The sequence below is a fragment of the Fistularia commersonii genome, chromosome 17 (assembly GCF_037954325.1).
Source record: "Fistularia commersonii isolate RoL2024-O1a breed Wild chromosome 17, RoL_Fcom_v1.0, whole genome shotgun sequence".
Classification (NCBI taxonomy): domain Eukaryota; kingdom Metazoa; phylum Chordata; class Actinopteri; order Syngnathiformes; family Fistulariidae; genus Fistularia; species Fistularia commersonii.
The window spans coordinates 8,916,772-8,944,331 of NC_141300.1; the positions used below are offsets into that span (position 1 = coordinate 8,916,772).

General features: G+C 39.0%; 1 protein-coding gene across 1 annotated transcript in view; it reads right to left on the bottom strand.

Moving 5' to 3' along the window:
- Window positions 1-569: 569 nt before the first annotated feature.
- LOC147224960 (axonemal central pair apparatus protein HYDIN-like) overlaps window positions 570-27,560 on the bottom strand; it is a 42,354-nt gene continuing 15,363 nt past the window's right edge. Inside the window, exons 31-91 of the mRNA XM_086163674.1 lie at window positions 26,577-26,690; window positions 26,310-26,390; window positions 26,052-26,201; window positions 25,719-25,958; window positions 25,206-25,335; window positions 24,982-25,122; window positions 24,625-24,795; window positions 24,284-24,460; window positions 23,519-23,688; window positions 23,355-23,429; window positions 23,037-23,220; window positions 22,403-22,532; window positions 21,885-22,041; window positions 21,098-21,208; window positions 20,895-20,982; window positions 20,673-20,779; window positions 20,318-20,482; window positions 19,993-20,184; window positions 19,705-19,911; window positions 19,236-19,414; window positions 18,895-19,077; window positions 18,414-18,533; window positions 18,180-18,339; window positions 17,914-18,086; window positions 17,536-17,734; window positions 17,364-17,457; window positions 16,875-16,968; window positions 16,621-16,789; window positions 16,394-16,476; window positions 15,160-15,315; window positions 14,512-14,617; window positions 13,908-14,112; window positions 13,344-13,576; window positions 13,117-13,265; window positions 12,774-12,969; window positions 12,245-12,353; window positions 11,725-11,964; window positions 11,368-11,510; window positions 11,022-11,249; window positions 10,770-10,930; window positions 10,409-10,500; window positions 10,072-10,276; window positions 9,262-9,462; window positions 9,017-9,143; window positions 8,230-8,395; window positions 7,633-7,780; window positions 7,316-7,523; window positions 6,995-7,216; window positions 6,046-6,215; window positions 5,762-5,960; window positions 5,354-5,506; window positions 5,092-5,262; window positions 4,820-4,929; window positions 4,240-4,462; window positions 3,806-4,015; window positions 2,921-3,084; window positions 2,650-2,800; window positions 2,332-2,562; window positions 2,016-2,240; window positions 1,316-1,597; window positions 570-954 (exon numbers count right to left, since the gene is read on the bottom strand). Coding sequence (XP_086019800.1) covers window positions 745-954; window positions 1,316-1,597; window positions 2,016-2,240; window positions 2,332-2,562; window positions 2,650-2,800; window positions 2,921-3,084; window positions 3,806-4,015; window positions 4,240-4,462; window positions 4,820-4,929; window positions 5,092-5,262; window positions 5,354-5,506; window positions 5,762-5,960; window positions 6,046-6,215; window positions 6,995-7,216; window positions 7,316-7,523; window positions 7,633-7,780; window positions 8,230-8,395; window positions 9,017-9,143; window positions 9,262-9,462; window positions 10,072-10,276; window positions 10,409-10,500; window positions 10,770-10,930; window positions 11,022-11,249; window positions 11,368-11,510; window positions 11,725-11,964; window positions 12,245-12,353; window positions 12,774-12,969; window positions 13,117-13,265; window positions 13,344-13,576; window positions 13,908-14,112; window positions 14,512-14,617; window positions 15,160-15,315; window positions 16,394-16,476; window positions 16,621-16,789; window positions 16,875-16,968; window positions 17,364-17,457; window positions 17,536-17,734; window positions 17,914-18,086; window positions 18,180-18,339; window positions 18,414-18,533; window positions 18,895-19,077; window positions 19,236-19,414; window positions 19,705-19,911; window positions 19,993-20,184; window positions 20,318-20,482; window positions 20,673-20,779; window positions 20,895-20,982; window positions 21,098-21,208; window positions 21,885-22,041; window positions 22,403-22,532; window positions 23,037-23,220; window positions 23,355-23,429; window positions 23,519-23,688; window positions 24,284-24,460; window positions 24,625-24,795; window positions 24,982-25,122; window positions 25,206-25,335; window positions 25,719-25,958; window positions 26,052-26,201; window positions 26,310-26,390; window positions 26,577-26,690 — 10,038 coding nt within the window. The 3' untranslated portion in view covers window positions 570-744. The remainder of the gene's footprint in view (window positions 955-1,315; window positions 1,598-2,015; window positions 2,241-2,331; window positions 2,563-2,649; window positions 2,801-2,920; window positions 3,085-3,805; window positions 4,016-4,239; window positions 4,463-4,819; window positions 4,930-5,091; window positions 5,263-5,353; window positions 5,507-5,761; window positions 5,961-6,045; window positions 6,216-6,994; window positions 7,217-7,315; window positions 7,524-7,632; window positions 7,781-8,229; window positions 8,396-9,016; window positions 9,144-9,261; window positions 9,463-10,071; window positions 10,277-10,408; window positions 10,501-10,769; window positions 10,931-11,021; window positions 11,250-11,367; window positions 11,511-11,724; window positions 11,965-12,244; window positions 12,354-12,773; window positions 12,970-13,116; window positions 13,266-13,343; window positions 13,577-13,907; window positions 14,113-14,511; window positions 14,618-15,159; window positions 15,316-16,393; window positions 16,477-16,620; window positions 16,790-16,874; window positions 16,969-17,363; window positions 17,458-17,535; window positions 17,735-17,913; window positions 18,087-18,179; window positions 18,340-18,413; window positions 18,534-18,894; window positions 19,078-19,235; window positions 19,415-19,704; window positions 19,912-19,992; window positions 20,185-20,317; window positions 20,483-20,672; window positions 20,780-20,894; window positions 20,983-21,097; window positions 21,209-21,884; window positions 22,042-22,402; window positions 22,533-23,036; window positions 23,221-23,354; window positions 23,430-23,518; window positions 23,689-24,283; window positions 24,461-24,624; window positions 24,796-24,981; window positions 25,123-25,205; window positions 25,336-25,718; window positions 25,959-26,051; window positions 26,202-26,309; window positions 26,391-26,576; window positions 26,691-27,560) is intronic.

Below are 27,560 nucleotides of genomic sequence, written 5' to 3' on the forward strand. Positions count from 1 at the left end.
TTACAATCGACACAAAGGATGAACCCATTCATGATGTAAAAATACTCACGCACAGTATTCTGGAACAGAGGGAAAGTATCTAGGAGGGCTTCTCCAAGGGGAATCGGGGGAACCTGTAATTCCTCCGTACCCGGATTCAGGTCAAAGCCAATGCTACATTTCATCTGATGAATGGTCTCAGGCCCAGTGTGATTTGTTGCTGCATCACTGTGTGTATGCAGGATGTGGTGGAGAGGGGGGTTACTTGAATGGAAAAGAGGAGTGTCTTTTTTTTTTACAACCTGAATTTCTTGTCTTCAAACTTTCTTGTGCCATGTGGTTACCTCAACACCTTTACACACCATTTTTAAGGAGAAAACTTGGATGAATTATTAATTTTTTTTGCCACCATCGGATCGTTCTGAGTTGAGTCAAAACATAATCGCTTGACATGATTGCCCCCATGTGGAATTTAGTGTGCAACGGCTGTTATTTTCCCTCATATTTTATTCAAGTTTTTCAAGATAGCGCGTCCTAACACATTGGTGAACAACAAATCATCAACACGAAATCAATCTCGAAGTGCTGGTTTGGAGATTAAGTTTGGATTTGAGTCAAATGATGAAGCTGATTCATGGCATCCAAAGAATGGTATAAACCTGACAAAACATCCTCTACATGTAGATGATTTGGCATTTATGTGTATTCCTTTGTGTTCTGCTTCTGCGTGGCATGTTTGTCTACATATGTCTCCATGCTGCATCTCTAGGCTGCTTCTGGCCGGAAGCCCCTCAGGTAATAAACCCAGGAGGCGGGGCTGGTGTTGCCTCCTGAGGGTTTGCTAGAGATGGTCAGTCGGCCCAACCATGGCCCAGGCCCATCTTCTGGTGGAACCTCAAAAGAAACTTGGATGTTCTGTGTTTTTTTGGAGAGGATAGATTCGACTCCTTTAATGGTAAAAAGGGGACTGTCCACCTGGGGAGCAAGGTCAAAAATAAAGAGTAAACTTGTGATTTAAATAAAGGTGAAATAACCTTGTGTATCCAATTTAATTGGAAAAAGGTCAAGATTATTTGAACAAAACTTGACACAGACAACTAAACTTGACAATGAAGGACGTTGCCAGCTATTCCACCTAAGAAAAGGTCTAAAGCTCTGAATTATTTCTTCTCTTTTCATGAAATGGATTAGTATCTCCCTCTATGGCTATATTGCAGCTGTATCAGGATTCTTTACGCGCCAGGTCTCATATGCTAATTCAAATTCAAGACATAATACTTGTTCACATACTTGGATCATTCTAATTTACCCTTTGTCATTTGCTCATGGACTGTACCTGATAAGAAAAAGCTGTGGTTTCCAGGAACACATTCTTGAAGGGAATAATAATGTTACGGCCAGCCCTGATGCTGAATGGTCCTTGGGCTTTGGGAGGGAAGCAGGTTCCTTGTAATGGAAAGATGTATTCACCCCAAATTCCTGAAGACAAGCAGAGCTGGCCTTTCACTTCTCCCAGCTGATGAGGCTCAAAACAAACCTCCACATTGACCTGTGACCCTGCTTGGAAACCTGGGGAGGCACTGACACTCTTCTCCACGATGAAGTCAAGGCAATCGATCTGATGGAGACATAGACACATGTATGCATTACAGGAGGAATATGATTTGATTGTTTTTTTATTTTGTTTTATACTTATCTTTACAAAATATGACTACATAGAAACCCATGTATTTACCTGAGCATGGAATTCAAAATAATTTTCATTGCTCCAGTAAAAGGGTGGAGATACAATACCTGTTCTATATCTATTGGTTAAAAAATATTCTGAATAAATTCCGTTAACCCAACAACTTAAAATTACTTAAACTACATGTTCATTTACTTTTGCCACGCTGGGTGAAATTATGACACAGTCTGATACGATATGCACTGCTCTCCCACTATTTAAATACCATGGAGTGCCCATATCCCTAACCTAGGTCATTCATCTTAATTTCTGCAGTTCTTAGCTACTATAACATGATATATCTTCTTACTTTGCAAGAATACTCTGTTTTTAGTCGAGAGTGGTTGGTAAACTTAGCGAGGACAGTTTGGCTGCTCCCCAGCGAAGTGCTGAAATGGACTGTTTTCTCTGGTAGTGCTGGCAAAGCTTTGAGAAGCAGATTGTAGTGGAAGAAGCCCAGATCGTTATTATAAAGAGTCAAACGGGCTGTAGACTCGCCTGCTCGTAGGGGTTGGTAATCAAAGCTCAGAGCACCCTAAAAAATGTATATAGACACATGCACATAACAATTTGCAGTGATTGTTTTGAAATGCGGCTACTCGGCATATGCTATTTTCTCAATCTACCTTTGACTGTCCTGGAATAGTGTGCTGAGTCGGGGCACTGATGTCAGGACATTTGCAGTCAGTTAGGAGACAGACAGGTGTTGTCAAAGGGTTCTCCACCTGGACAGTGGCTGAGGTCTTCTGACGGACAACTGTCACTAGTTCCATGGTAGACAAGACCCCTGCAGCTGTGGTCTTGAAGTTAACCAGGTAGAACAAGTACTCACCTGACACCTCATTACGAAATGTCACCTAAAGGGTAGGATTGAGAATAATATCAAGACAAGGTTTCAGCATTGTGTTTAGATCTGACCAAAACTAGATTTTGCGTTATCAAACCTTGGTGTTGTACTGCCCCTCCTTGTAAGTAAAAAAGGACATGTGGTAGTCTGCCTTGGACAAAGCAGGGACATCAATGTACTCTGGACCCTTGAGGGAGAGCGTTGCATCTGGTTTGTCCGGTTTCAGGATCTCTATCATCACACGGAATCTAGTCACACAAAGACACATTCTTTCATTCATTCATTCAACTTTATATCTGCGTTAATGAGGTTTTTAATTTTCATCCTGTTTAAAGGGTGGGACATGAAGCAGTGTCTATGTGCTCTACCGCTGTTGAACAGAAAGCCAGTTTGTCACAGGGAGCAGCTCTGTGTGTAGAGACTTTGCAGGGAGTTCTTGTGCAATGGTGTTCTCTGCCTTGGGAGGCTCAGCGATTCCCTGCAGGTAGTAAAGCATCCCTGACCCATCTGGGAAGGAGAAAAAAAGGGATCCCTGGCAAAAGAGGGAGAAAAGGAAGAGCAAGGTAAGGTGAATTCTATTCTAATTATTAGGGAGGGGGGTTATTCTAATTCATTGGGGTTGTGCAATTAATCAAAACAATCAAATTTGAATCGCATTTAAATATTCGACAAAAGAAAGGGACAGTTATTTGTTTGATGAATGAATCAAAAAACTTGAGCTTGACAATAAATAAACACTTTGCAATAAATTAGTAATGTTTTTCTCCTCCACAATCAAAGTTAAGTTTATCACCCTGTGCCTCATACAAAGCTAATAGTAGGGACCTGCATGCTTGCTGAGACATGTTTACCATTGAGGCGTTCACTGTGGGTGGTGCTGCTCCTGTGAAATGCAAACTCATTTCCTTATTGAAAAGCAAATAACGGCATTGTGTTTACACTTCCAGCTGAAAGTTTCTTATTTCCCTTCGACCAGGTTAGTCTCATCTGCCTTGATCATCATGCTATCACACTGGGCGCCCGTACAGAACTAGTGAACTGGGAAATGTTCTGCGGTGCAAATTAAAGTGCAATTAAAATGCGTACATTTTCTCAACATGTCATTTTTTTGTAATTAATTAAAACTAACCTACTAATTTTTCCACCCTCTACCGCTTCTAGAACAATATTGCTCTCATTCCATATTGTCATTTTTACATTAACTGCACTGAAGAAATACTGCAATGATTGTGATGACATGTTTGTTCTCCTACCAGGTGTTTCTTTCCATAAGATGTCATGGTCAGGGGTCTGTAGGTGATCTCATACGTCTTGCTCTGGAAAGGCTCAAGCCTCATAGAAAGCGCGCCTCTCCAAAACCTTCCCTCAATGACAGGCTGAATGTTGCAACTCAAGTTTGTGGGGTTGATCATGGGCAGGGTCTGGGTGTGTGAGCCACGGACCGGGCAAACAAAATTCACCAGCTAGAGATAGAAGACATCAAGATAGAAAAAAATGTTACAATTCGTGACGTTTCAACATATGCTTGACAGAGAACAATACTGATGTACAAATGTATGTGCAGATTTCAGTGAAATTTAAAGTAACCAAAACCCTCTACTGATTCCAGAGCACCGAAGTCTATCAAGTATGATCTGACGTTGACTTGATTAAACACAAAATAAACAAATAATTCGGGAATTCGAACCTCTTTGCCAGTTGTTGCATCAACGCAAGTCCCAGTCACGGTCAGCATTAAAGGTGAGGTAGCGTTCTCAATCCAGCAGGAAAGGTTTTCATATCGGGTGTCATTACTCAGTGCCACAGGGGAAAAAGTGACCATGAAAGGCACCTCCTTGCCCGGAGAAATATAACCTTTAGCTGGTGTGATGGATAAAGTACGAGGAAAATTCTCTGTCTTCCACTTGAACCTGTTTATTTTTAGAAGAAGAAAAATATAATTTATTAATTGCAGTGGAGTTCATTTGGGACACCTCTCCAATCTCTGTTGATAGTGTCCACATGAAATATATATATGAGGAATGTTAAATATATACTATAATAGCACACTTAAAGAAATTGATATCTCTATAAATGAAAATAAGAAGACTATTCCAATAAATCTGCAACAATGTAGAAAGAAGCCTGATAAACATTGGACAATTCAAACAGGCATAAACAACTTCATGTGTATTTATTTGGTTCCGTCTGTGTTTTGCAAATTGCTACTATGGCCACAGTGTCGGGATTATGGGACTGGGATTATGTTATACAATATCTGTTTTTACTTGGCTCCAATGTTTCCAGAATTCATCATGATGATCTTCTTCTTTGCCTGAGAGTGCTGGACTACACCTCCAAAGGCCAGGTGATTCCTGTCCAACTGGACCTCCACACCCTGCCAGTTAAAATAAAGTGGTTAGCAGTCATGGTTACTTAATATTAACCAAAATTAAGATGTCAGTGTGTTTGTGTAAAATTCACAAGTAGATTTAGTGTTAAGGTAGTATAATAGGATTATGGTTTACTGTAAAAACAAGACATTTAGTCTACATCCTACCTGGCAGCTGCCTTGAACAGTCAACAGGGGGTGTAAAAAGCCTAGATATTGCGCCTGCAGCTCTGCGGTAAATGGAGGTAGGTGCTGATGTGGTGAAAAAATGACATCCACACTAGACGCACCACCATTTGCTTTCAGGTTCAGCTCCATTGCTGGACTCACTGACAGATCCTTTAGATTTGCAGTGTAAAGGTCAATATGTGGTCCAGCTGTTTTTACTGTACCTTCATGCACTTTAAAGTAAATGACTGCGAGTTCCTACCTTGGAGTCTAGAGGTATGTCTGTGTTAAGATGCAAGGTAAAGGACAGATCCACAAGGCTATGGTTGACCAGAATCACCTCTTTCTTCACTCTCTGACCCAACAATAAGGTGCCCAGTTTTAACCTACGCTGCTTTGGATCTTCTACCTCCAGCTGCGATTGGATAGGGAACACAATCAATGAAAAACAATCTTTCCCAGATATAACTTAATGAAATGGAAGTTAAAGATAAAATTTGATTCCAACTGTTGAAATGTAAGATTTCAACTATTTGACCGAATCAGAATTTGGAGTGATTTTTGGCATCTGACCTAGCAGGATCAATTTCGACCTGGAAACTCTCAACTATCAGCTAAAATCACCAGAGCTCAAAAAGCTTTTTATACTCAAGTAAAAAGGCTTTCTCACCTTCAATTCAACTCCCTGGCCAAAAATTTCCACCTGTCTTGTAAGACAGCTGTTTATGATGAAGGGAAGCTTTTCGTGGTAGCGTCGTAGTTCACGGGGATAGAATATGATTGGGACTTCCATCACAGCACCGGGAAACAAAACATCAGCTCTAAAGTCCATCTTCAGGAAAGAGGTGTTCTGGTATGGACTTTGGATACTGATCAAGGGAAGTGGACACCTATTAAAATCAGGCTTCGTTTCTCCCCCCCTAATTCAACACTGAAAACAGAATCACAACTCACCTCATGTCCCTTTTGCCTTGGTTGCAGAGTACTAGAGTCTGGGACGCTGGCACCATGCCGGGAGAGTGTAGAACACACTTGCCGAAGTTATGTTTTGCGAAGGAAAATTCAAGGTTGGGTGCCACAGCCCTGCCTTTAATAGCAAAGTTAAATGTTGCTCCATTCTTTACCTGAACAGAAGAGATGGAGATGTTTAAAAACGGGAGGAAATAATGTTTCGATTAAAAAAATGGACAGGAGCTCAGGAACTGTTCAGCATTAAAGGCTTAGGTTCACATCCATTTCCTATAACATGGACTACTAATCAACTTTAAACTTTCTGATAATTCTAGTTAATTCTACATTTTTTTTGGAAATGAATCACAATGAAAATTCCTCATTTCCCCTGAATGATTAAATACTCATAGGTGAAGCTGACATTTTATGGATAATTACCAGAAGCCCAACTGCCCGAATTCCAGTCAATTTCAACCTCAATCGAAGTTTGGCCTGCTCGTCAGGTTGTCATAGAAATTGAAGGATATTTGGCATGGTAAAGCACACATCATGAATTACATTTGAAGGTACTGTAGTGAGTCACAGATGTTGATGCTTGTTTTCTGTGTGATTTTGGGGCTGTTGGGAATTTTGTGCGTGTGGTTTGGGGTGCAATGAATTCCGGGAGCTTTTACGTCGAATTGAGCAGGAACAGTTAGTTGTATTGCAGGCTTGTGTGGCTTGGCTGTGGCCAACAACAGCTTTTGCTCATTTGACAGACTTTTTACCGTCACACGGGTGTTTCCCGGACTAAAACTCTACAGTACAATAATTCAAGCACAATCTTTTTATTTCTTAGAAATTAATAAACAAACCACAAATTCTTGAAATCTGAGCTAAATTATATTTGAAGATACAGCTTCTATTTAAAATGCTTGCGGAGAGAATACAGTTTAGATGATCAGTGATTCACCTTAATACTCAGTCTGACATCTTGGAGGTTACAAATTTTGCATGGAGTAAAGATAATTGAAGACTGCAGTTGCTTCCCAACATCAATACAGGCTTCCCCTGGTTTTGTCTCTAGGTTTTGCAGAAGGTCACTGGGACCTGTGAGGTTGAAATCCACTTGCAGGGTGACTCTTGCCATGTTGGACACAAGTATATGAAAGGTAGCAAACTCTGCAATGCCCACCTAAAACAGAGAATTCGACTGAATCAATCGTGTCTTTGATGCTTTTGGGAATTTTGTACCTGCCTGTATCTAAATGTTTTGTCGGATATTTGTACTGACCTTCCCAAAGTCCAAAGTATCTGGATGGTAAGGGTTTATCTCTCTGATTCCCCCATCTAGATTTTCAACTTGAACAGAAGCACTCATGGTAAAACAGTCTGCCTTGATCGTGAGTGTGAGTGGCTGAGGTTTCCGCTTTATCTTCACCATTAATTTGAAACTCACGAAGCCTTCTTGGCAAGGTGTGAATGACACAGATAATGGCAACCTGAAACAAATGTACAAGGACTTTCAACAAAAATCCTATATATATATAGCACTGCATCATGAAAGGTAACTGAATTTTGAATCATGCTAAAAGTTTGAGTCTGATAAACCTGTCTTTGGAAGCCACTGTTCCAGTCATTGGTTGCAAAGTGAGGCTGGAATGTTGGTCACTACAGAGAAGGGATGTCTGCAAGACTGAAAAATGAAAGGGTTCCTGCTCCCCATTCACTAAATTGACTATCCGAGTCACTCCGCAACCTGGAAGTGCGCGCACACACACACACACATACACACACACACACACACACACACACAAACACACACAGATATTGCAAATTCATGCACAAGCATACATGTATTTATACAGACACATGTATATGCATGCATACACAGGCATATTTTTTTTTCATCTCATAATTACCTTTGAGGCTATAATAGTAATAATTGTATCTAAAGTGAAGTTTCAATTAATGCATATTAGTACTGTATATACTTTGTATATACTATAATTCTATCACAATAATTTTAATGCATTCATGTAATATTTAAGTGATACAAATTCTCTTAAGATTAACAAAAACATGCTGTGTCCAAAATGTATGAGTAATGGCGAAGTATATAAAGGAAAAAAGCGAGGCACTGCAGATTTCCGCTTTTCCCTGATACTGGAATCATGAAATAATGGTCTGTGCATGTGTTTCATGTACCAATAAGCTGATCTCCCAAGTCAAAATGAGGTTTGTCCAGATAGACCATCGGTTCTCTGGCAGCGCCCACACAAAGGAAAGGGAAGGATAGGGACAGGTTCTCGATCAGCAAACTCCAGAATGACTCCACTTCATCCATATGCTTGGCCACGTATTCAAAACACATCTGCACATAACAGGAAACCAGTAAGAGAAAATTCAGTGAAAGAAAATTACCATGACTGTTTGTGATTATAACCGATTGTCATGTCTAAAATTGTAATGATCCTTTTAATCTAAAACTTCAAGTATGAACAGGGAGAAAGCAAAATATTTATTCATTAATTTTGTATATTTATTTATAAGCACTTTAAGACAATTAGGAAGTTTCAGATGGCAAATTAAATTTTTGGTTCATTTTTTTATACTGTCCCATGTCCTTTTCCTTTTTTTCCCAGTTACAATTGTGAGGTAGTTGCTGAATATTTCATGAATAGATTTTCCTTTGGTCATCTTAGATCCAACATAATTTAGGATAATATGAAAACATTAGAATCAGAAGTTTAAAAATCAAAAGTCAGCATGGGACATTTTTACACCCCAAAAAATATGTGTGGATATGGATCAGATATTAATCCCATTTGTAAATGTAGTCAAGATTTCTAAGACACACTGACATCAAATTGCAGAAGAAATCACAGGACGGGATATAAATTTGACACGGATAAAACAAAGCAAATAAATGGGGAAAAGCTAATAGGAAGGAGACATCAGCATTTTAAAAGACAATTTAGGCTACTTAGGTGACCTGCTCCTTTTTCCCGGGCAGGATGATGCCACCCTGAGTGCGGCAGGAGAAGGGGCTGTCACCACTGTCCTCACACCTCCACTTGAATGAGTATATTCGACTCGTGGGGTTCATGACGCCGAAACATCTGCAAATGAAAGAAAACAGCAAAAACAAACCAAAAAGAAAACAAAAAAAAAATGCAAAGTGCAATCAATAATCAACAATTTTAAAATTTATGGTTTAATGTTGTTTCTATCATCTACCTCCTTGTCGGAGCAGACAATCCCACAGCACAGAACTCTATCACCCTAATGTTTGGGTCCAGAAGACCCCTGAACTCGGGTTTACGGCGGCTCCCGCTGATGTAGTCAGAGTCTTCTAGGTCAAAATGACAGTGTGGCAGCAAACTGCGACCACTAACTGGCATACAGGGAACCTCATCACCATCCTGCAGATTGGGGATACTGAAACAAAACAAAATGAAAATACACTGAGGACTAATGAGCGTTTTTTGGAGCATGACAACCCTGAAGTTGACTGTTTTCGAACAACTATTTTCCAATGTTTTTCAAATTCCTTTTTAATGTGATATTCTTTTCAGAATTTTTTTCAGGACAGCTCTGCATGAGGAAAAAGATTGAGGCTTCTTTTGTTGGTTGTTATCACTGCCACCAATGTAGAGAATTTTGTTTCCCTATTCTGAGTCTATGTATAAAAGAACGGTCACAATTTTCATTCTTGCTTGTGTATGACCTCAGCCCAGGTCCGTATTCATCTACAAACAGCAACTGAACTTTTACCTGTTTACTCCCTTTTCTAATTCAGTCATTCTTCCTCAAATAAATTTACCTGCATTCCAGTCATCATGCTTCCGAGTTTTATGTTAACCTGTCCCGATTCTCTTAAACATATTGCTGCCATACATTTCAGAATATAATGTGACAGAAACAAAAATGCTGATGAGGTAATGTATCCCCCTCGTATAGTCTTGAGGGGTGCTAAATGTCAAGAAGTTCTGGTAAATTATAGCATTCTACTCAAGTGTGTAACATGTCATGCCATGCTAGGCCTACCTGCAAAGCAGCTTGGCTTGGAATTGGGCCACTTTTAAAGGTGAGAAGCAAATGCTGAAATTTTGTGTTACACCAGGCAAAATGACTCCAATTTTGGGTTCCACGGTGAAGGGAGGAAGTTCAGGATTTCCCATCATAGTGGCTGGACACTCTCCGGTCACTGCTTCCGCTGGCCTGCAGCCCAGCTCAGAGGTTAGAGCCCAATCTGTGGACATGATTAACATTTCTTAGAACCATCATAACTAGTAACATGCACTTGTGAGAATTCCTTGTGAAATATACTATTTATCAATAGCAATAATCAGTTGTACATCACATGCAGCCATTTTAATTGTACCTTCTAAATATTGATTGACATCAGTGCTTGGGTTCATTAGGACTTGCCAGGAGAAGTCTACTTGGACACTCCCCTGATTCACTATCTGCACACTGCAAAGAAAGCAAATGGCAGAAATGTTAAAACCAACTTTGTCAGGTTAGAAGCAATGTTTAAAAAGCTAATTTTGCTCTATGTTGTCAACTTTATTGTCTCTTTTTCACAATGGTTGATCAAATCTATTAGATGGTTCCTTGACGAACATATTTTACAAAAGTCATCAGCATCTGATTCAATTATTTTGATTAGGTTTTGCATGATCATTTCAAATGACTTAATGGATAAAAATTCCATGAATACATAATACAAGAGTTTGACTCACTGGTGTAGCTCCTTTTGGTAAAGCAATGTGTCTGCAAACTGGATGGTCTTGGTGTCACAGCTGAAGGTAACAAAATCGCAAACTGCACTTATCCGCAGTTCCAACTCCAACTGTGAGCCTTCAACCACAGAGCAGTTGGGTTCTGGATCGGTTTTGATCATCTATGTGAAAACACAAATAGTTGTATCATTGTGAATTATAAACTCTGTCTTCAAAACATGCTAGAATGACTCTTTAGTGTCCCGTATGTACCTTGTTTCTCACAACTTGCTGTGCCTGCCCCCCAGAAGCTGGCCTTGAAGTACTTAGCCACTGCACTGTCTTCTGTTGATCATCCCAGTCAGCCACCTCCTCCAGGGGCTGATGGAACTCCACTTGACAGATTTTACATCGCATTGGTTGGTTTGTCAAAGTCACCGGTTGATTGGAACAGAAGGTTACGGATATTTCCTTAGAACAACCAGCATGGAGATGTCCCATCTGTTGGAGGGCAATCAGTTTGGTTACAAAGGGTTAATTGTCTAATATTGTCATCCAAGGTTTTTTCTGTTTGTTTTTTTTCTGCTGTATTTGATCAGTCTTCTCCTCTGATTTTTACCTGTGGTGCAAAGACAAGATGGGGAACAGCAGTGGGCCACTCAAACTTCATCACTTGGCTCTTGCTATGGTTGGTCATTGTGAAACTCTCTTGGTAGGGAAGGTCTACATGGCAATCACCAAAATGTAGCAGCTGATAGTTACCTAGGACAAACAAAAATTCAGTAAATTTCAGCCACAATGCTGTGTTCACTCAACCTACAAGCTGTTCTTTAGGCATAAACATCTAACCACTGTGACTTATGAGTACTGGATTAGACATATTGCTAACCCTTCAAAGTGTTATTCCTTCCTTTCAATTTCTGTCATATTATATTGGTCTTTATAGCTCCGTCCTAACCTTCTCTTTTTCTCTTACCATTTTCATTACTTTCCTGATCTGCTTCCTGCAGTGCCTTGCTGATCTTTTCCAGAGTAATGAGTTCTTGGTAAGCCTCTCCACTCACTGGTATTACAATACTATTATACTGATTGTCCTCCACCAGCAGTGACATCTTGGTCTTGACACTCAAGATCCTGTCGGAGGAGAAGCTGACCTCAAACTGCACCTGTTCATTGACATTGAGCCTCAGGGTGGTTCTGTGCACCAAATGACACCCTGCTGAACAGGGAAAAGTGTCAGAGAAGTCTATATTTGGCAAAAAGGCTTAAACAAATCCATTTTTTGTCATCTAGATGATAAACTAGAAAAGGCTTATTCATCCAGGTGGAAGAAACATTATTTGATGAAGCGGTATATTTAGAGTCATAATATATGCACATTGAAATGTCGGAAGAAAGCGCATTGACATACAAGTAAACACATTATGTATTCTTTTAACAGCTAATCAGTGACAGGAGTCATTCTACTGTGTGACATGTTCACATTTAGGCTGTACCTGAGCCACTGGTGTCTTCATACTGACTGCAATGGATGGGACTGCAGGTATTGCCATGTGCAGCTTTGATGGTAAAAACTCTGTCTTCATCAAACAAGTCAATCTGAACCTACAAGGCACATAAACAAACTACACTTAGAAAAAGCTGGCATTGGTAACAATGAAAATTAACGTAATGATGATGACAATATTACTGCTACTAACAATACCAAGAGAAATATTAAAGCAGTTTCCATCAAAATGCTGGAATAAGAGTTGGACAAGATAAAAAGCACAGTCATTTATTGTTTATCCTATTGCAAGGAATACAGTGGGATTAGAGGTTTCCAGTAAACCTGTCTCATGTTTTTTGACTGATAATAGCACTTCATGAACTATAATGTTTATTTTTTTGTTGTTCTTGACAGTAGAAGTGTTTTGTTGTGTTACATCAGAATAAACCGCTCTCACTGATTTCAGAGAAAAAATGTGAATTTGTTGTGATTACACATCATGAGAAAAAGAATGAACATTTTGACATTCTTCTCACCTGAGCAGGCACATTTCCATCATTTAGCAGCACCAAGGGCAGGCAACGTCTTCGCCCTACCAATACTCGTTTGAACTGCAGAAGTGGGATTCCCCCGCTGTCCCTCTGGGCAGGATGGACAACATGGACACATGGCAGGAAACCCTCACCTACCAAATCAAAATCCAGCACCTTGTTCTTGGACACAGCTGACATTCTACAGTGATACACAGAGGTGCAAGGTTGAGGAATACAAATCAAAATATTGAGGCACCTCACTATGCTCAATAAACCCACAGCTGTTGAATAATGAAATAAATCTGTAAAAAAAGAAAAAAGCACACAGAGCCATGAATGAATTTACCTGCTGACTCCTTCCCAATTGACCTCAAATATAGCACTGTAGAGCTGCATGGCCAGCGGTGTGAAGCTGACCACAGCAAATGCGTGTGACTGGCTGGGAATGGATAGTGTTGCGGCAGATAGTTCAAAACCCTCCACATTTCCAGACATCTATAAGATAATGAAGGACTGTCTTTAGACCTGATAACTTGAGTGTTCATCCATCCCTAAGAGCAGAAGAATAACTACCTTCATGCCAACACCTTTGATGGTCAAGCCAAGACTGCAGGGCACCTTGCTGCTGTTGGTGAGTTTAAAGCGAGCCTGAGCACTTCGTCCAACCAACACTTTGTTGAAGATAAACTTGTTTTCATCCATGACGTAAATTCCTTCTGCAATGCTAAACTGCTCAGAGGAGAGCTGGCTGCTGTTGTCGCACAAATAGTGCTCCTCAAATATGGAAGGCATGTCCAAGTCTATACCTTCGAGGCAAAAAGAGGGGAATCAGTATGGCTACGAATGGATGATGAAAATCAAACAGAATTAGGGACTACAATAGACCTTGATGTTCTTTTTTTGTGATATTCTAATAACAGATTTTTGATGAGATTTTTTTTAACTCAAAAACTTAATTTACAATATCTTTTCTGTCCTAATCTTTACTGGAACTGTAATTTGGAAGATTTTTATTAATTGAGCCTGCTTCCATTGAAGGCATGCATTATTAATATACTATGAATTTTCAACCTGGAAAAACGCTCCAATGGGTTAGTTTCCTCCATCAAATAACCTGAAATAAAAAATTGCTCTCACTTGGTTTACAAACTTCAGCCAAAAGTTTGTATGGAATGCCTTCAGGGTGGTCCGAGGGATCACGACCGTTGATGTCAATAAGCAAACCCTGGTTCCAGTTTCCAAGTTGTTCAGCTACACAATCAACGGTCACCACCTGCTGACACGCTGGCTGGAGTGTCCCCGCACAAGGAGAAACTGAGAAAACCCCCAAGGTGAGGCGATTCTAAAAGGCGAAAAATCAGAGTGACAAATTAAATATCAATTACTATGGATTGAATTCCAAGAAAAAAAAGTGGGTCGTAAAATGCAACATGTAGCTAATGTGTTATTTGACATAATGTTTAAAAAGAGGTTTGTGAGCACCTTTTTAGAAAAACGATTATGAATAATATATCGTATAATATAACAATATTTCTATTTCTCATATTTAGTAACTAGACAAATGGTAACAGTTTTATGAAACAAGTGAATTTGATTGAGAACTATGCAATGAAACAAGTTTTAGAATCCATCAGTTACATCCTGAAAATGTGAAATAGCAAACATACATAAAGCGACTTACTGATTATTTTATCAAGTTGCACAGAAATACAGACTGTCTTAATTATCAGCCATCTCTCACCTGGAAGCCAGTGGAGTCTTTTTGCGAGGACTCGCCTCTAACTTTGCTACTGAGACTTGACAGCTTCCCTGACTGCAATTCTCGAGGTATCTTCTTACTTGGACCTCTGAAACCAGAAAGAAAACACAATCAACCAGTTTCATTGAAAAGGATTTTCACAAAAAAAAAAGTCTTCTTGCAGTTTTTTGTTTTGATTAGAGATTCATACATGCCTGAACAAAAACGATTCAAAATAGAATAAACATCTTAAGGCCACAACCAATCAGAGTTAGTGAACACTTTAACAATTTCTGTCATGTTTAAATAAGAGCTATAAAGTATATCAATTATTTGATAATTTTTTGAGCTATTTATTTTGTGACCTGAGATTTTTACATCACAGCGTGCTCCTTGAGCCATAAAAACAAAAAGAAATACCCAGTATTTTCCCAGAGTGACACTTAAGTGAAAATGAGATTTCAGGTATATGACATTTCATTAACATTATTGTATTAACATTATTTCAACCGGCCACAATCACTTGAGCAAAAACATATATATTAAAGACCGGTAAGCTGATTTTAGTATGTATGACTGTATTAGCCTTTGCGTGTATATTTGCGTGTATGTGTTGTGTTTTACACTGTGACATTACCACATTTTTCTTACCCTGGCTTTGCTGGTGGTAAAGTTTCATTGCTCATGCAGGAGATGGTGAAACGGGACTCGAAAACTCCAGTGTTTTCAATTGTGAAGGTCTGGCTTTTCTTGCATCCATAAACTAGTGGGCCAAAGTTAATGTCACATATAGGTGTGATCATGTACCTGAATGAAAATCATGCATAAATATTAGAAGCAAAACACTTAAATTAAATGTTGTACAGAATGATCTGCTAGTGTTATATATATAATACTGGCGGATCAATATATGAACTGTGATGTAACAAATCAGTTCTGCAATTCTGATGATCTGTTACTTCCTAAGGAACACTTTACCACAGCTTTGCTGATTCCACATTTTCTAGGTTTTTGAACCAATTCAAAGACATTATTTTAGCTATTTCATCAGAAAATCGTCCTAGACTGCATAATCAGTTCTTCTATATGTGCTACTGTCTGGCTTTGTTGCTCTTTATCAGAAAATTCACAAAGAGCTACTTCAGCACTAATGGAGGAAAAATCAAAACAAATGCTTTTTGGTGTCATACCCTCATTGGCATCAGTCTCCAACTCCAAATAATACTTTTCTGCTTTGTCATTTAGGTTTGAAGGTTATTATTGATCAGTTGAAAGTAAACATACTTTCAAGTGTTGCTCACTGTTATAGACAAGTATTTCATTTTATTTGACTAGAATAAAAAGTAATTTGATTAAGTGATCTTCTATTAAATTCTGTGGCATTGGGACTGATTTATTCCATTTAACTTTCAAATGCACTAAAAATGAGCCAGACAGGTCATTACTTAAAAAGGGATGATGATACATGTCTGTCTTCCAACAAATATGTGAATTGGGTTGAGTTTAGATTGCAGTGCATCTTATATAACTTCTTGTCAAAATCTTCTTGTTTTTAAGCTAATAAAATCTGCATTAGCATCACAACCCCCTTAATCCTAGTCTCTACTGAGCAACTCCCATCGGCATAACAAGCCATCATAACCTAGACACGCCCACAACCCTGGCAGTTTTATTGTTGTGGGAAACTCCCCACAAGCCATGAGAGCTGAAGAAGCATCTCGGATTAGGGGTGAAATATCTTCAAGTGAAGAAAATCAAGTCCAATTGCCACGACAAGAAGATTTTGACAAGAATTCTTGATGACTGAGAACCTCCACAGACATCATAGACAACAATGCTTTTAATGGATTTGATTGAATAAATGTAAGAAAGATATAAGCCCTGCCTGGTGAAGACAGATTGGACAGAGCCGTTGATGTTTATTAGGCCAATGGTTTCTCCTCCTTCACCAATGCTGGGCTCAATCACCTGCAACCAAAAAGAACAATCTTTCTCTTTACAAGACATTTAATGTGTGTATAACGCTGAATTTATCTGTCTATTGCCAAATCTTGTGGAGGCAATATTGAAGAGTTATATATTTATATATTTATATTTATACATTGCTCAGACCTGGCAAGATAGGATAGGCTGCACGCTGATTAAAAACTCCTTCTTGGGTTTGCAAAGAATCTGAACAGTTGTTGGCTTTTTGTGCGGTAGCAGAGTACCACTTTCTGGGGACACAGTGAAAATTGATTCCAGTTTTGGTTGGGGTGCCTCTGTCTGTCCAATTTTAAACCTTGTGAAAGCAAAATATAGCAGGTTAATTTTAGGAAGACAAAGGAACATAAAGTAAAATTAAGAGCGGTAGAGCCTGAACTCACTTATAGGCAATTTCATATTTTCCTTGGTTTTTCATCTTGAGAAAAAGCTCAGCTTCATCAAATACTTTGATGATTCCAAAGTCTAGACAGCCCTCTGACAAAAAAAGAATTGAATAAATTTAAATAGGCAGGGCATGTATCCACCAAGGAGTGGACACTGTCTCATTGCAAGAAAACACTTGTTAAAAAAAGAATGCCATATGACTTAATAGCCACATGTTTAAAGATTAGGGGCATGACCTGAGCTCGCTCAGTGAATAGCACATTGACTAAGTATTATGAAATCTACTTCATACTCTTTTCAGAAAATTGTCAAAGGAATAATATATTGAGCACCTGGGAATCAACTAAAGCTGTCACATATTCATTAATTATCTTTCTGAAGGACAACCGCTATCTAAATGCTCCAATTATTGTATAACATTGTTAATATTCTAATAGTTTTGTTGCTTTAGATTCGGTTTTTTTGTAATGTCTTCACGTAAGTACCTGGTGTGATGTCAAGAGCTATATCATAGGCTTCAGCGGTGACCTGAATGTTTTCAGTGTGCACAATGCCCAGGATCTTTTCTGCATCAGAAATCTGAAAGAGAGAAGAATGTGACCTTCCAGATTCCCCTTATTTTTTTCATTTTGCACATGTTAAATATGTTTTTATTACCTCTAGACGGAAAAATTTCTTGATATGAACTGGCTTTTTTGCTCTGAAGTGCAGTGTCAGGGGAAGAATGGAGTTTGGTGAGATGATGCCCTGATCCTGAGGGACGCTGAATTCATCACCCAAATCTTCCACACCCTGCATTTTCCAAGATACCGGCAGGGCTGTTTTGTTATGAAGCCTCACACTACGGCTGTCCCACCTTGAGTACGATTTATGGAAAAGACAACAAAGAGCTAGGGCTTATAACGGTACTAAAAATGACTGATCGTTGCAATTGATATACAAGGACCTTTTCCCAGGTGTTTACAGAGCTGTGCAAAAGAGTGCTGGATCACTGTGGAATTTGTATTGTTTAATTTAATCATCATAGCCTCATACCTGTGCAACAAAACCCTCTCAAAATGTAGATGCTTCCTTTCCAATTCCAGCTCTGGTCGAACCCCCGTGCAGGAGAGATGCATGGTGACGAGTTCTGGATTGTCTTTTATACAGCACACAATGCTGTCCTTGATTTCTCCTAATTTTGTTGGGTAAGCCCAAATCGTGAGGTCCTATCGAAAAAGAGAATTAACTTTTGCACTATTATCCTTATCTCTGTTCATTTGATTGATGGGGTTTTTGTTGATAGATACTGCATAGTATACCTGTTTCTGATCAGGTTTGAGAATCATTGTTGGGGGATCCAGCAGATATGTGCTAGCCTGGGTATCGTGCTGGAAACGGAAATTAACCTCCGCCTCCAGACTCGAATTGTTTTTGATCACAAGCCTCTCCGTGTTCTCGGGATACTTATTTTCCTTGTACCTGCACAAGGTAAAATCAGACACATATATTGATAAAGGCACAGGCACTCATAAACACAATATTTCTCCCCTTACCTGTCTCTGGTCTTGCTGCAGAGTAATGGGCCAAACTCATAAATTCCAGGTTTGACTACATATGTCTTCTGTAGCCCTTCAGTCATCTGTGGTACTTTTTTACTGAAGGCAAAGAGAGTCCTGTGGACAAAGGATACTTACGTGTTAAAATTAGGGATCAAGATTTTAAAATGTGCAGTAATCTGTGTTTCCACGCTTTTCAGACATTGTTTTTTTTTTTCCAATATTGATCAAAATGATCCTTTTAAAGTTGGACCCGGTTTCTAGTGTATGTGTCGAGGTAGGAATTATTTTCAGTGTTCAAAGACGAGCGGCAGAGTGAATACATTTTTTTCAAGGTTTTACATCTTACTTTACCCTGCTTATACGGTCTAATATTTAAACAGTTGTTTACAGACGTACATTATAACAAAACTCATTCTTCTTTCAATAAAAACTTGTATTTCTAACTTAATTATAGGTTTAAAACTTGAATACTGACTTGTAGTCTTTACAGATCGAGGGATATGTACAAATTCCTCTACAATGGAGCTGATACTGCCTCTGGGTTCCCAGCAACTCAAAGTTGAAAATCTGCTCAAACTTCCCTGGAGTTTCTGAATAGAACCATATCTTTAAAACCACTTCACCATGGGCGGGTATAACCCAGCGAAATGTTTTTAAGCTGCACAAAAACAGGGACAAAAGTTAGATATTGAAACAACACAAAACAACAAAATTAGTGGGGAAGTTTGTCAAATGTCTTGACTCAGACCACTGATATGCATTTAAAGACAGTGACTTGTGATACTTTCGTAATAAAAGATTGTCTGTTTTCCTTGCCTCTGCTTGCGTTTCAGCTCTAAGTTTTGAGGCAAGCGGGGCTGGTCAGACCCCTTTCCTCTTGTTTTGGCTGAAGTTCTTCTTTTGCCTCTTTGACTCTCCCTGACCTTTTTGTCTTTGTCTTTTGGAAGCACAACCTCCTTGATGCTGGACTTACTGCGGCTTTTACAAACATCTTCCTTTGGGATGCACAAACAAAATGTGTAAGACCACAGAGACTGACCTACTCACCACACCCCACAATCAACCTATCAATCAACGTATCTATTGATCTATCGACCGACCGACTCATCTACCTACCTACTCACCTACTTAGCTATCTATCTATCTATCTATCTATCTATCTATCTATCTATCTATCTATCTATCTATCTATCTATCTATCTATCTATCTATCTATCTATCTATCCATCTATCTATCTAGTTTTAATGTGTCTAATTTTGCTCTTTTGTTTGAAATTGACATTACTTTTGTAACTGATGACTGTACATCTTCATCAGAATCTTTCTTCTCATCACTCTGGTCATCTGGTCCAGAGAGACTTAAAAAGGTGAAACAGTCACAGGTCAGTTGATCATAGGATTGGTCCCTGTGTCGGGGGTAAGGAGCCACAGACAGAATGATGGGTGGAGGGATTGGAGGGCTGTTGGGTCCCAAACCCAACTCATCCAACACCTGAGGAATTGGAAGAAGTTTGAGAAAGGATAGAGAAACTAAAATTCAATAATTTATAAACTTGGTAACATTTGGCCTGACCTCTTCCAGTGGTGGCAGGATGCTGCTTTTAAGCAGCTCAACTAAGCTGGGATGATCTTTGCCTGTTCGTTTCAGGATGATTTGGGGGATGACATCTACCACCTTTTCTATGTCAGCGTGTGGCACAACCTGACTCGGCATTGGAGATAAGACCTTTGTACTCGCTTTCTTGATCCTCTTTCCAACTGGGGTCTGTGTATAAAGTGGTGATTGAAATATATTTGTAAAAAAAATAAATATATTGCTGTAAGACCTATACCTAAATCTAAGATTTAAAATAAAAGAAAAAGGACAACACTGGTTAATGAAAGGTCAAGACACTCACCTTTTTCCCCGGGGGGTGATCTTCTGATCCAAGGGGGGCTTCCTCATGAGGAAGTGAGACCAGCAACAAGCCCTGGACCCGGTCCCAATGATGGAGGATATGATCTACCTGAGTCTGGCTCTGCTCATATGCGATAAATTGACACTGTAGCTCATCCATGCGACCCTATAAAATGTTCCCGGGGAGAATCAACACAAGCAGTGAAAACAAAAGTTAACTCATCTTTGGCCAAAAAAAATAAGAAATGGCTGAATTAAAGTTGTCCAAACAGCTGTATTTAGGGGAAACTATCTGAAATCAGTGGTTACTGCCATTTAACCAAATTTAATTGTTTATCCTTCACTAAGAAACCCACCATTTCCCTTTTCAAGTCATCTGCATGTAGATGAGACTCTGCAAGTTGGTCTCCGAGGGTTTCGTCTGTCTTTTTGATTGAACTATCCAGCTCTTTGTTTTGATGCCCTGCATTGATACAGAGTTGAAGAAATTATTACAGCTGGAAATGCACTGAACCGATAACTTGAATAAAGCATCTTTTTGTTAAAAACAAAGCTTCTGGTCAAAGTAGGATTCCTACACATGCGGGCACCTTCTCTTAAATTCCGCTGGTCATTTGTATCCATTGCAATATTACTTGCGGACATTCGACCACCTACTGCTGCTGGCTGTAGAAGAAACAAAAATAATCATTTTACATTTTGTATTTTCATATCCAAAATCTGGATATTGGAATCAGTATATTGTTTACAGATTGTCCTCTTAATAACATCCATTGCAAACCTGCTTTTCTCTTGTCATGTCCTTTTTCATTGGTTGGTCGTCAGTATGGATTTCTCCGTCCTTTTTACTTTTCTCCATCCTTTCATCTTTCTGCCCTTTTATCTCAGGGTGCTAAAAATGATAAAATGCCATTGTGCATCTGTATAAATCTAGAGGTCTACATGCGCTACCCACTTTTCCTCACTAATGACTTTAATTTCTTGGTAACCAGTCTGGGTGGAATGTTGCCAATCCAGCTACTCAATGCCTTTCTGTTTGAAAGGGTAATGCCACCTTTTTTAGAAAGCCTGGCCTCTGTAGACTTTACGATTATATTCATGTAAATGTGAGGTTTTGATCGGAAATAAGATTGGATAGATATTATAAATTATTATTGAGGTTCCACTGAAAATCTTACTTGAAAAGTACTGGTACAGGCTTAGGTACATGAATGGATTGTTGCATAAACCTGAAAAAAAATATCAATAAATGGTCCCGTTTATTTACAGTATTCTGACATTACTGACATAAAAATTATCAGAACTTCAAATCAATAATGCATTGAAAATAAGATTCCTAAAATCTCTAGCAAAATCCACCATGACTCTCAAGGTTTGGTTCCATTTCTTTTATGCATCAGTTGTTCCTTTAAAAGGCACATGGGAACTATATAGGATGCATCTTTCAAATTTTATGGTCAATGAAAAATATGCAGAGAACAGAAGGTCAGACTGAAAATTGATGGAAAAAGAATAAATCATTACGGGAGTTTGGCCATATTTTGTTGAACAGAACATTATACACTGACCTGCTTTCCCTCCAGTGAAGTCTTCTTCTTCGAAATTTCTTTGGGATCCTTTTTCCCAAACTTTTTAGTTTTTCTCTTCTGCTCCTCTTCCTTTAGTCTCTTCATGTCTTCTTGATACTTTTTTTCCTCTTGCCTCCTCTTTAGTCTCTCGAGCTCCCTTACAGACAGGCATGAATACATGATTAATTTAACATTAATATGACCCTTTTTATGTTTTGCCCTTTTTATGTTTTGCAACAACCAAAATCTATAATGTCCACAGTGAAAATGAATTAAAAAAAATAAAATAAAATTCTAAAAAGCCCAGGAGAGTGTGTCGTATCCTTTTAAATGTTCCTTCTGTTCCCGTCACTGTAATATTGTAGCTCTGATATTATGAACGAAAGTAATCGGCACAATTTCTTTCAATTCTTCTCCAAGAGCAACTGAGCTACCCTTCGGACAGACAAGCTTTCCAAGGAGCTTTTCAAAACTCATATAATGAACAACAAATGTGTTATCGAAACCCCACAAAGCACCTGAGTTTTTGCTCTCTGTGACGTTTAACAATGCGTTCCCTCTCCTCTTCTGGGAGAGCGTTGTACTCATCCTCATCCATATCGTTTAGCCACTGCTCTTCTCTGTCAGCTTTCTCCCTCTTTAGGGCCTCTAAAATTGACATTGGTAATGCTGAGACAGTGATATGATACTACATCTACAGTATACTTAATATATAAATAAATGTTGTGAATGATGCAGTTATTTTTTGTGTTCTTTCCTTAAACTTGTACTGTACAGGTCTTTAAATTTACATATAAGCTTCTTTAGCTTTTTAAACCCAAACCTTGTTTCACTATATCTAAATTGCATGTCAATTTCATGTTGTGTCTTGGAATAAAATAAGTAAATAAATGTTTGCATCATAAATCGTGACCAATGGGTTCAGCCTGCACTTTAATAGAAAATAGAGAAAATGTAATCATGTGTCTCATTTACACTTTCATAATGTTAGCAGACCACAGAAAACAAATCAGGAAAGATAAGTGGGTCATTTCACAGGTCTGGAATCTCAATCGCTGCTTGTAACTGATGCCATACTTGTAGTTCCTGCATTTGACCACTTGAAACTTGGTTTTAACTCGGTGTGCGTATACAAATGTGTGTGCATTCTACCCTCAGCTTCTCTCTGTGCTCTCTCCCGGGCCTTCAGGCAAGGGTAGGTGTCTGACAAGTTGACAACATAGATGTATTTGCGATTATTAAGGGCCTTCAGAATGACTTGCAGTGTGCCTGCCGCTGTCTGAGTGTACAAAGACCCCAGTCCGTCAATGATAACTCCACGGCGGCAGTCACTTGACTGTTTTGACGACAGCACACACAACAATGACAGAGACAGCCATTATGAGATGACAGAAACAACAAGGGTTTGGCATCATTTATGTTCAGTATTCTCTTTAAAGTAATTTGGCAGCTATCAAAAAGGTATATCACCTGCAATCTTTCTGCCAAAATATTCACCATTAGCTGCTCAGGCAATAGAGTGCTGATTGTTGTCATATTTAATCCCTGAAGCAAAAAAAAAAAAATGCTAATCAGGATGCTGTCGCAAAATGGTTATTAGAACATACAATATATAATATGCCGGAAAAAATTACCAGGCGTTTTGCAATCTTGGTGTGTTCCTTGTCTTTTAGAGCTTTGGAATTATTTCCAATGTCAGTGCCAGTGTTGCTCATTCCATCACCCCTGAGAGGTGAATTTAAGGGTGAATCTGGGGCTTCAGCGTGTTCAGGTCCAGATGCTGTGATATTTTCAAAGGTCTGGGCTAAAAGGAGACACCTATTGGCATCACTGATTCCACAGAAAAGACACACACTTAAATTTAGCTGACATGTTTTTTCCCCTGGAGATTTTGTGTCATAATTATGCTGAACCTTTGTAACATTCAAAAGTTGCCCTCAACATAAATCAATAGAGTGATCATGGCCTCAATTTTTTTACACTACTGTCTGCTAGTAGAATGCCCTGTCTCTTACTCTTCCTCGTTGTCCCTGACTTATTTTATGGAATCTGAATTTTCAGTTTACATGTGTGTTATTTGTCACCTTGGACTTTTTGGCAATACATTAGTTTGCAGGGACACAAATTGTTTGAAAGATTTTCCACAATGTTTTTTTTTTTAGGCACTTTTTGTCAATGCGTTTGCCATGCATTAATTCTGTTAATCTACATAGGAGAAGGTTACACACTGTTGAGTTTAACGGTAGATAAATTTGTGTTTTCTACAATATCAGCCCAAATGAAGATGGCCTCCACAATTATCCTATCAGAACAATTTTTGAATTTCTAAATTCACCCAACTCCCAGATCACATCCACAAGCATAGCTTGCACTGCAGGATAGTGTTTTCATTGGCTTACCAGCCTCCTCTGCCATCTTCTGAGAATACTCAGCAGCGGCAGCACGTTCACACAGCTGTTTGGCCTTCAGGCTCAGAGGGGATGTGCCATTTATCAACACATCAGTAAGCACAGCATCAATGCGTAGGCAGACCCCTCCATAATGACGTGCCAGAGCAGCTGCAATGCTGCTCTTACCTTGAAAAAGAGAAAGAACAGCAAATAGTTCTACTCACTACAGCAACTTTACCCTCTTTAGGGTAATTGATTGAATAACTGTTATACATGCAGTAACAGACTGCAGTTTGATTGCAAAATTCCCCAAAACATCCAGAGCAGAAGTTAGTGCGCTTGATTTTCACCTGTCTGAGGGGCTCCATACACAATAATAGCAATGCCTCTGCAGTTGCGTGCGGCCAGACCTTCGGGGGACAGGTCAACACCCATGTGGCGGGCAATTGCTCTGGTGACTGGGGTCATGTCAAGGTCTCTCAGTCTCACGCTGCTTTTCATTTCAGTCATTTCTGAAAGGACTGAAAAAATAAAAGTGTGCATTACACTTGAATGTCGTTCATATTTTGATGTCACTTTTCACCTTGACTTTTTACATAATTCTGATTTTGAAAATCTGTAGAAATGTATAAGTGGAAATGTGTTGGTATCACTTCCTCATGTGTGATAGTATTTAGAGAATTTATGGTAAGCTGAAACACACTCACTTAACACAGCTCGATCAACAGTTGAAGAGAGTTTCTCATCTTTGCTATCCGGTGGGTGGACTTTGTTTTTTTTGGGGGTCTTTACTTCCTCCGGTGTTTCGCCCACCCCATGGTCTCTCTCATCTAAGACCTCAGTCAGGTCTTGTGTTCAAAGACACACCACATTTAAAATTGTTGTGTCACATTACAATTTTGCGTTTATGTATGTGTGCGTCAAAAGGTACCTTGGTCAGTCATTTGGGAGCAACAATCCTTGTAGTAATCAACAAGCTCTGTTGGAAGACTCTCTCCAGGGGTCCTGGGAGGCAGCAGCAACATATTGTTCTTATCATAACCCGGCATTAGACATAGGATCTGTATGACAGAGGAGATGTCATTTGAGCTAGTAGTATTGCTTTGAAAAAGGTATGAATCAGATTGACTAGAGAAGATTTATGCAAATGTTGTCATTATGTCCCTCTTGTGGATGAATTGTACATTTGGTTCATGAAGTCTTAAAACTCAATTTCTTTGCATTGGAGTGATACTTTACAATAGAAAAGAGATTATTAAAAAATAAAAGATCATCAGTTTACCACATCTAATTATCCTCAGTCAGTGGTTATTGGTATTATTATTATTAGTTGTAGTATTTCTATTCATATAATAATTCAAGTTCTTTTCTAGTTTGTGTGTTTGTTTTCTTGTTTGTATTATCATATACCATGAGGAAAGACATACCAATTTCAGAAAGTTACCTTTTCTTCCTCAAGATACTGCGTGTCAAAATCCAAAGAGTACAACTCAATGGGGAAAGAGCAGGGGTTTTTAATTGTCACCTCTGTTTCAGCATCAGTACTGAAAGGAAGGCAAGGCCCAAGATCCAGTTCTGACAAACTGAACTCCAACTGAGGCTCCTCACCCTGCCCTTGAGCTGTAATGAACAGCTGCTGGTGGCTTTCAGCAACACTGACCACCAACTTCCTGATGTAAGAACACTGCAAAGACAAACACACACAAAAACTCATGCCCTTCATTGTGCCTTATACAACTTTTTGTTCACATACCAGATAATCAATATTACGCTCTACCCCTGCAGTAGGACTGAACTTGATCTGCACATTAATCCGTTCACTGGGGAAAAGCCATCCAGAGGATGGTACAACCTCAAACACCACTGGAGGAGGCTGCTGTTGCTGCAAAGCCTTTTTACGTTTGTATAGAGGCAGGAATTTATCAACCTGAACGGAAGGACAAGGACAGCGTTACTTTGATTAACTTTGTTCAACCTTGCTGATAGCATTTGGAACAGCTTGTGTTTTGTTCTTTAAATAGAAAATTCTACATACCTTAATGCAAGGCTTAACTTCCTCAGCTATTCTCCAGTTACACGGCACAGACTCGTGATTCAGCAATTGTATCATCTTCATCTGATTTGATAAAAAAACAGCACAATGTTTCAAATAATAAAACCAAATTGTTCAGCTAATGCAACAGATTTGATACTATATACATCTATTATTATTCAGTAATTTTCAGCAACGGCATGGCTATCGTACTATCAAATCAATCAAATTGACCAACAAAATTTCTCTTATTTGATTTCATTTCATTACCTGACACATGCCACACTGCACTGTGTCAAACTGCAGAGAGTCTGTAGAAACAGTGACAGCCGGCACTGCCACCGATGCACACAGTCGCAACTGCACCACCGGGCCACCTGTGACCTGTCATACAAACTGAATTATTCTTAAAGATTAAAACATTTAATCAGATCATAATCCTACTCATCTGAACCAACACCTCACAGTGGTTGAAAAAAGGCAGAGTATAAGACAGTTTCATAGATACAGATGAGGTAGTTTTTAAAATCAAGAGGATGTCTGAAAGTGTTTATATATACCTGTATTGGCAGGACAACTTGAATTTCACCTTCATCCAGTTTAGCTCCATGGGGATTAAATTTTACAGGCAGATTTTGTGTCTCGCCACTGGGTAGATTATTCACGCGTTCAAATTCTAAACTGAAACCTTCAATGGTGTAAACATATAGTTACAACATATTTCACATGTAAATCCAGTTGATATTATTGAAAAGAATCATCAAATGAACATATGGTTGGGCATCATATCAATGTGTAGTACTGTATCTGAATACATATTATTTTAATCTATGCAAGCAGAAAAGCATTAGAATGTATGAATCTTCTCTACCAGCATTCTTAAGGCAAATACTGCATCTGCAGCAGTCTTTCTAGGCATGAAACTATACCATTGCTCACAAATGCTGACTTCTTCTTTCAGTCTAGTTTCAACTACTTTTCCCATAACTTCATAGTATGGGTCATCAACTATATTCCTCTACAGTTGCTGCAACGCTGCAGATCTCCCTCTTAGAAATAGGCCCCATCACAGTTCTTCTCCATTTCTCAGGCATCCTTTCATTCTCCAAGATCCTGTTGAAAAATCTAACCAGAAACTCTACCACTGCCTCTCCTAGACACTTCCATTCCTCCACAGGTATTTCATCAGGACCATCTGCCTTTCCACTCTTCATCCTCTTCAATGCCCTTCTCACTTCACCTGTACTAATCTAG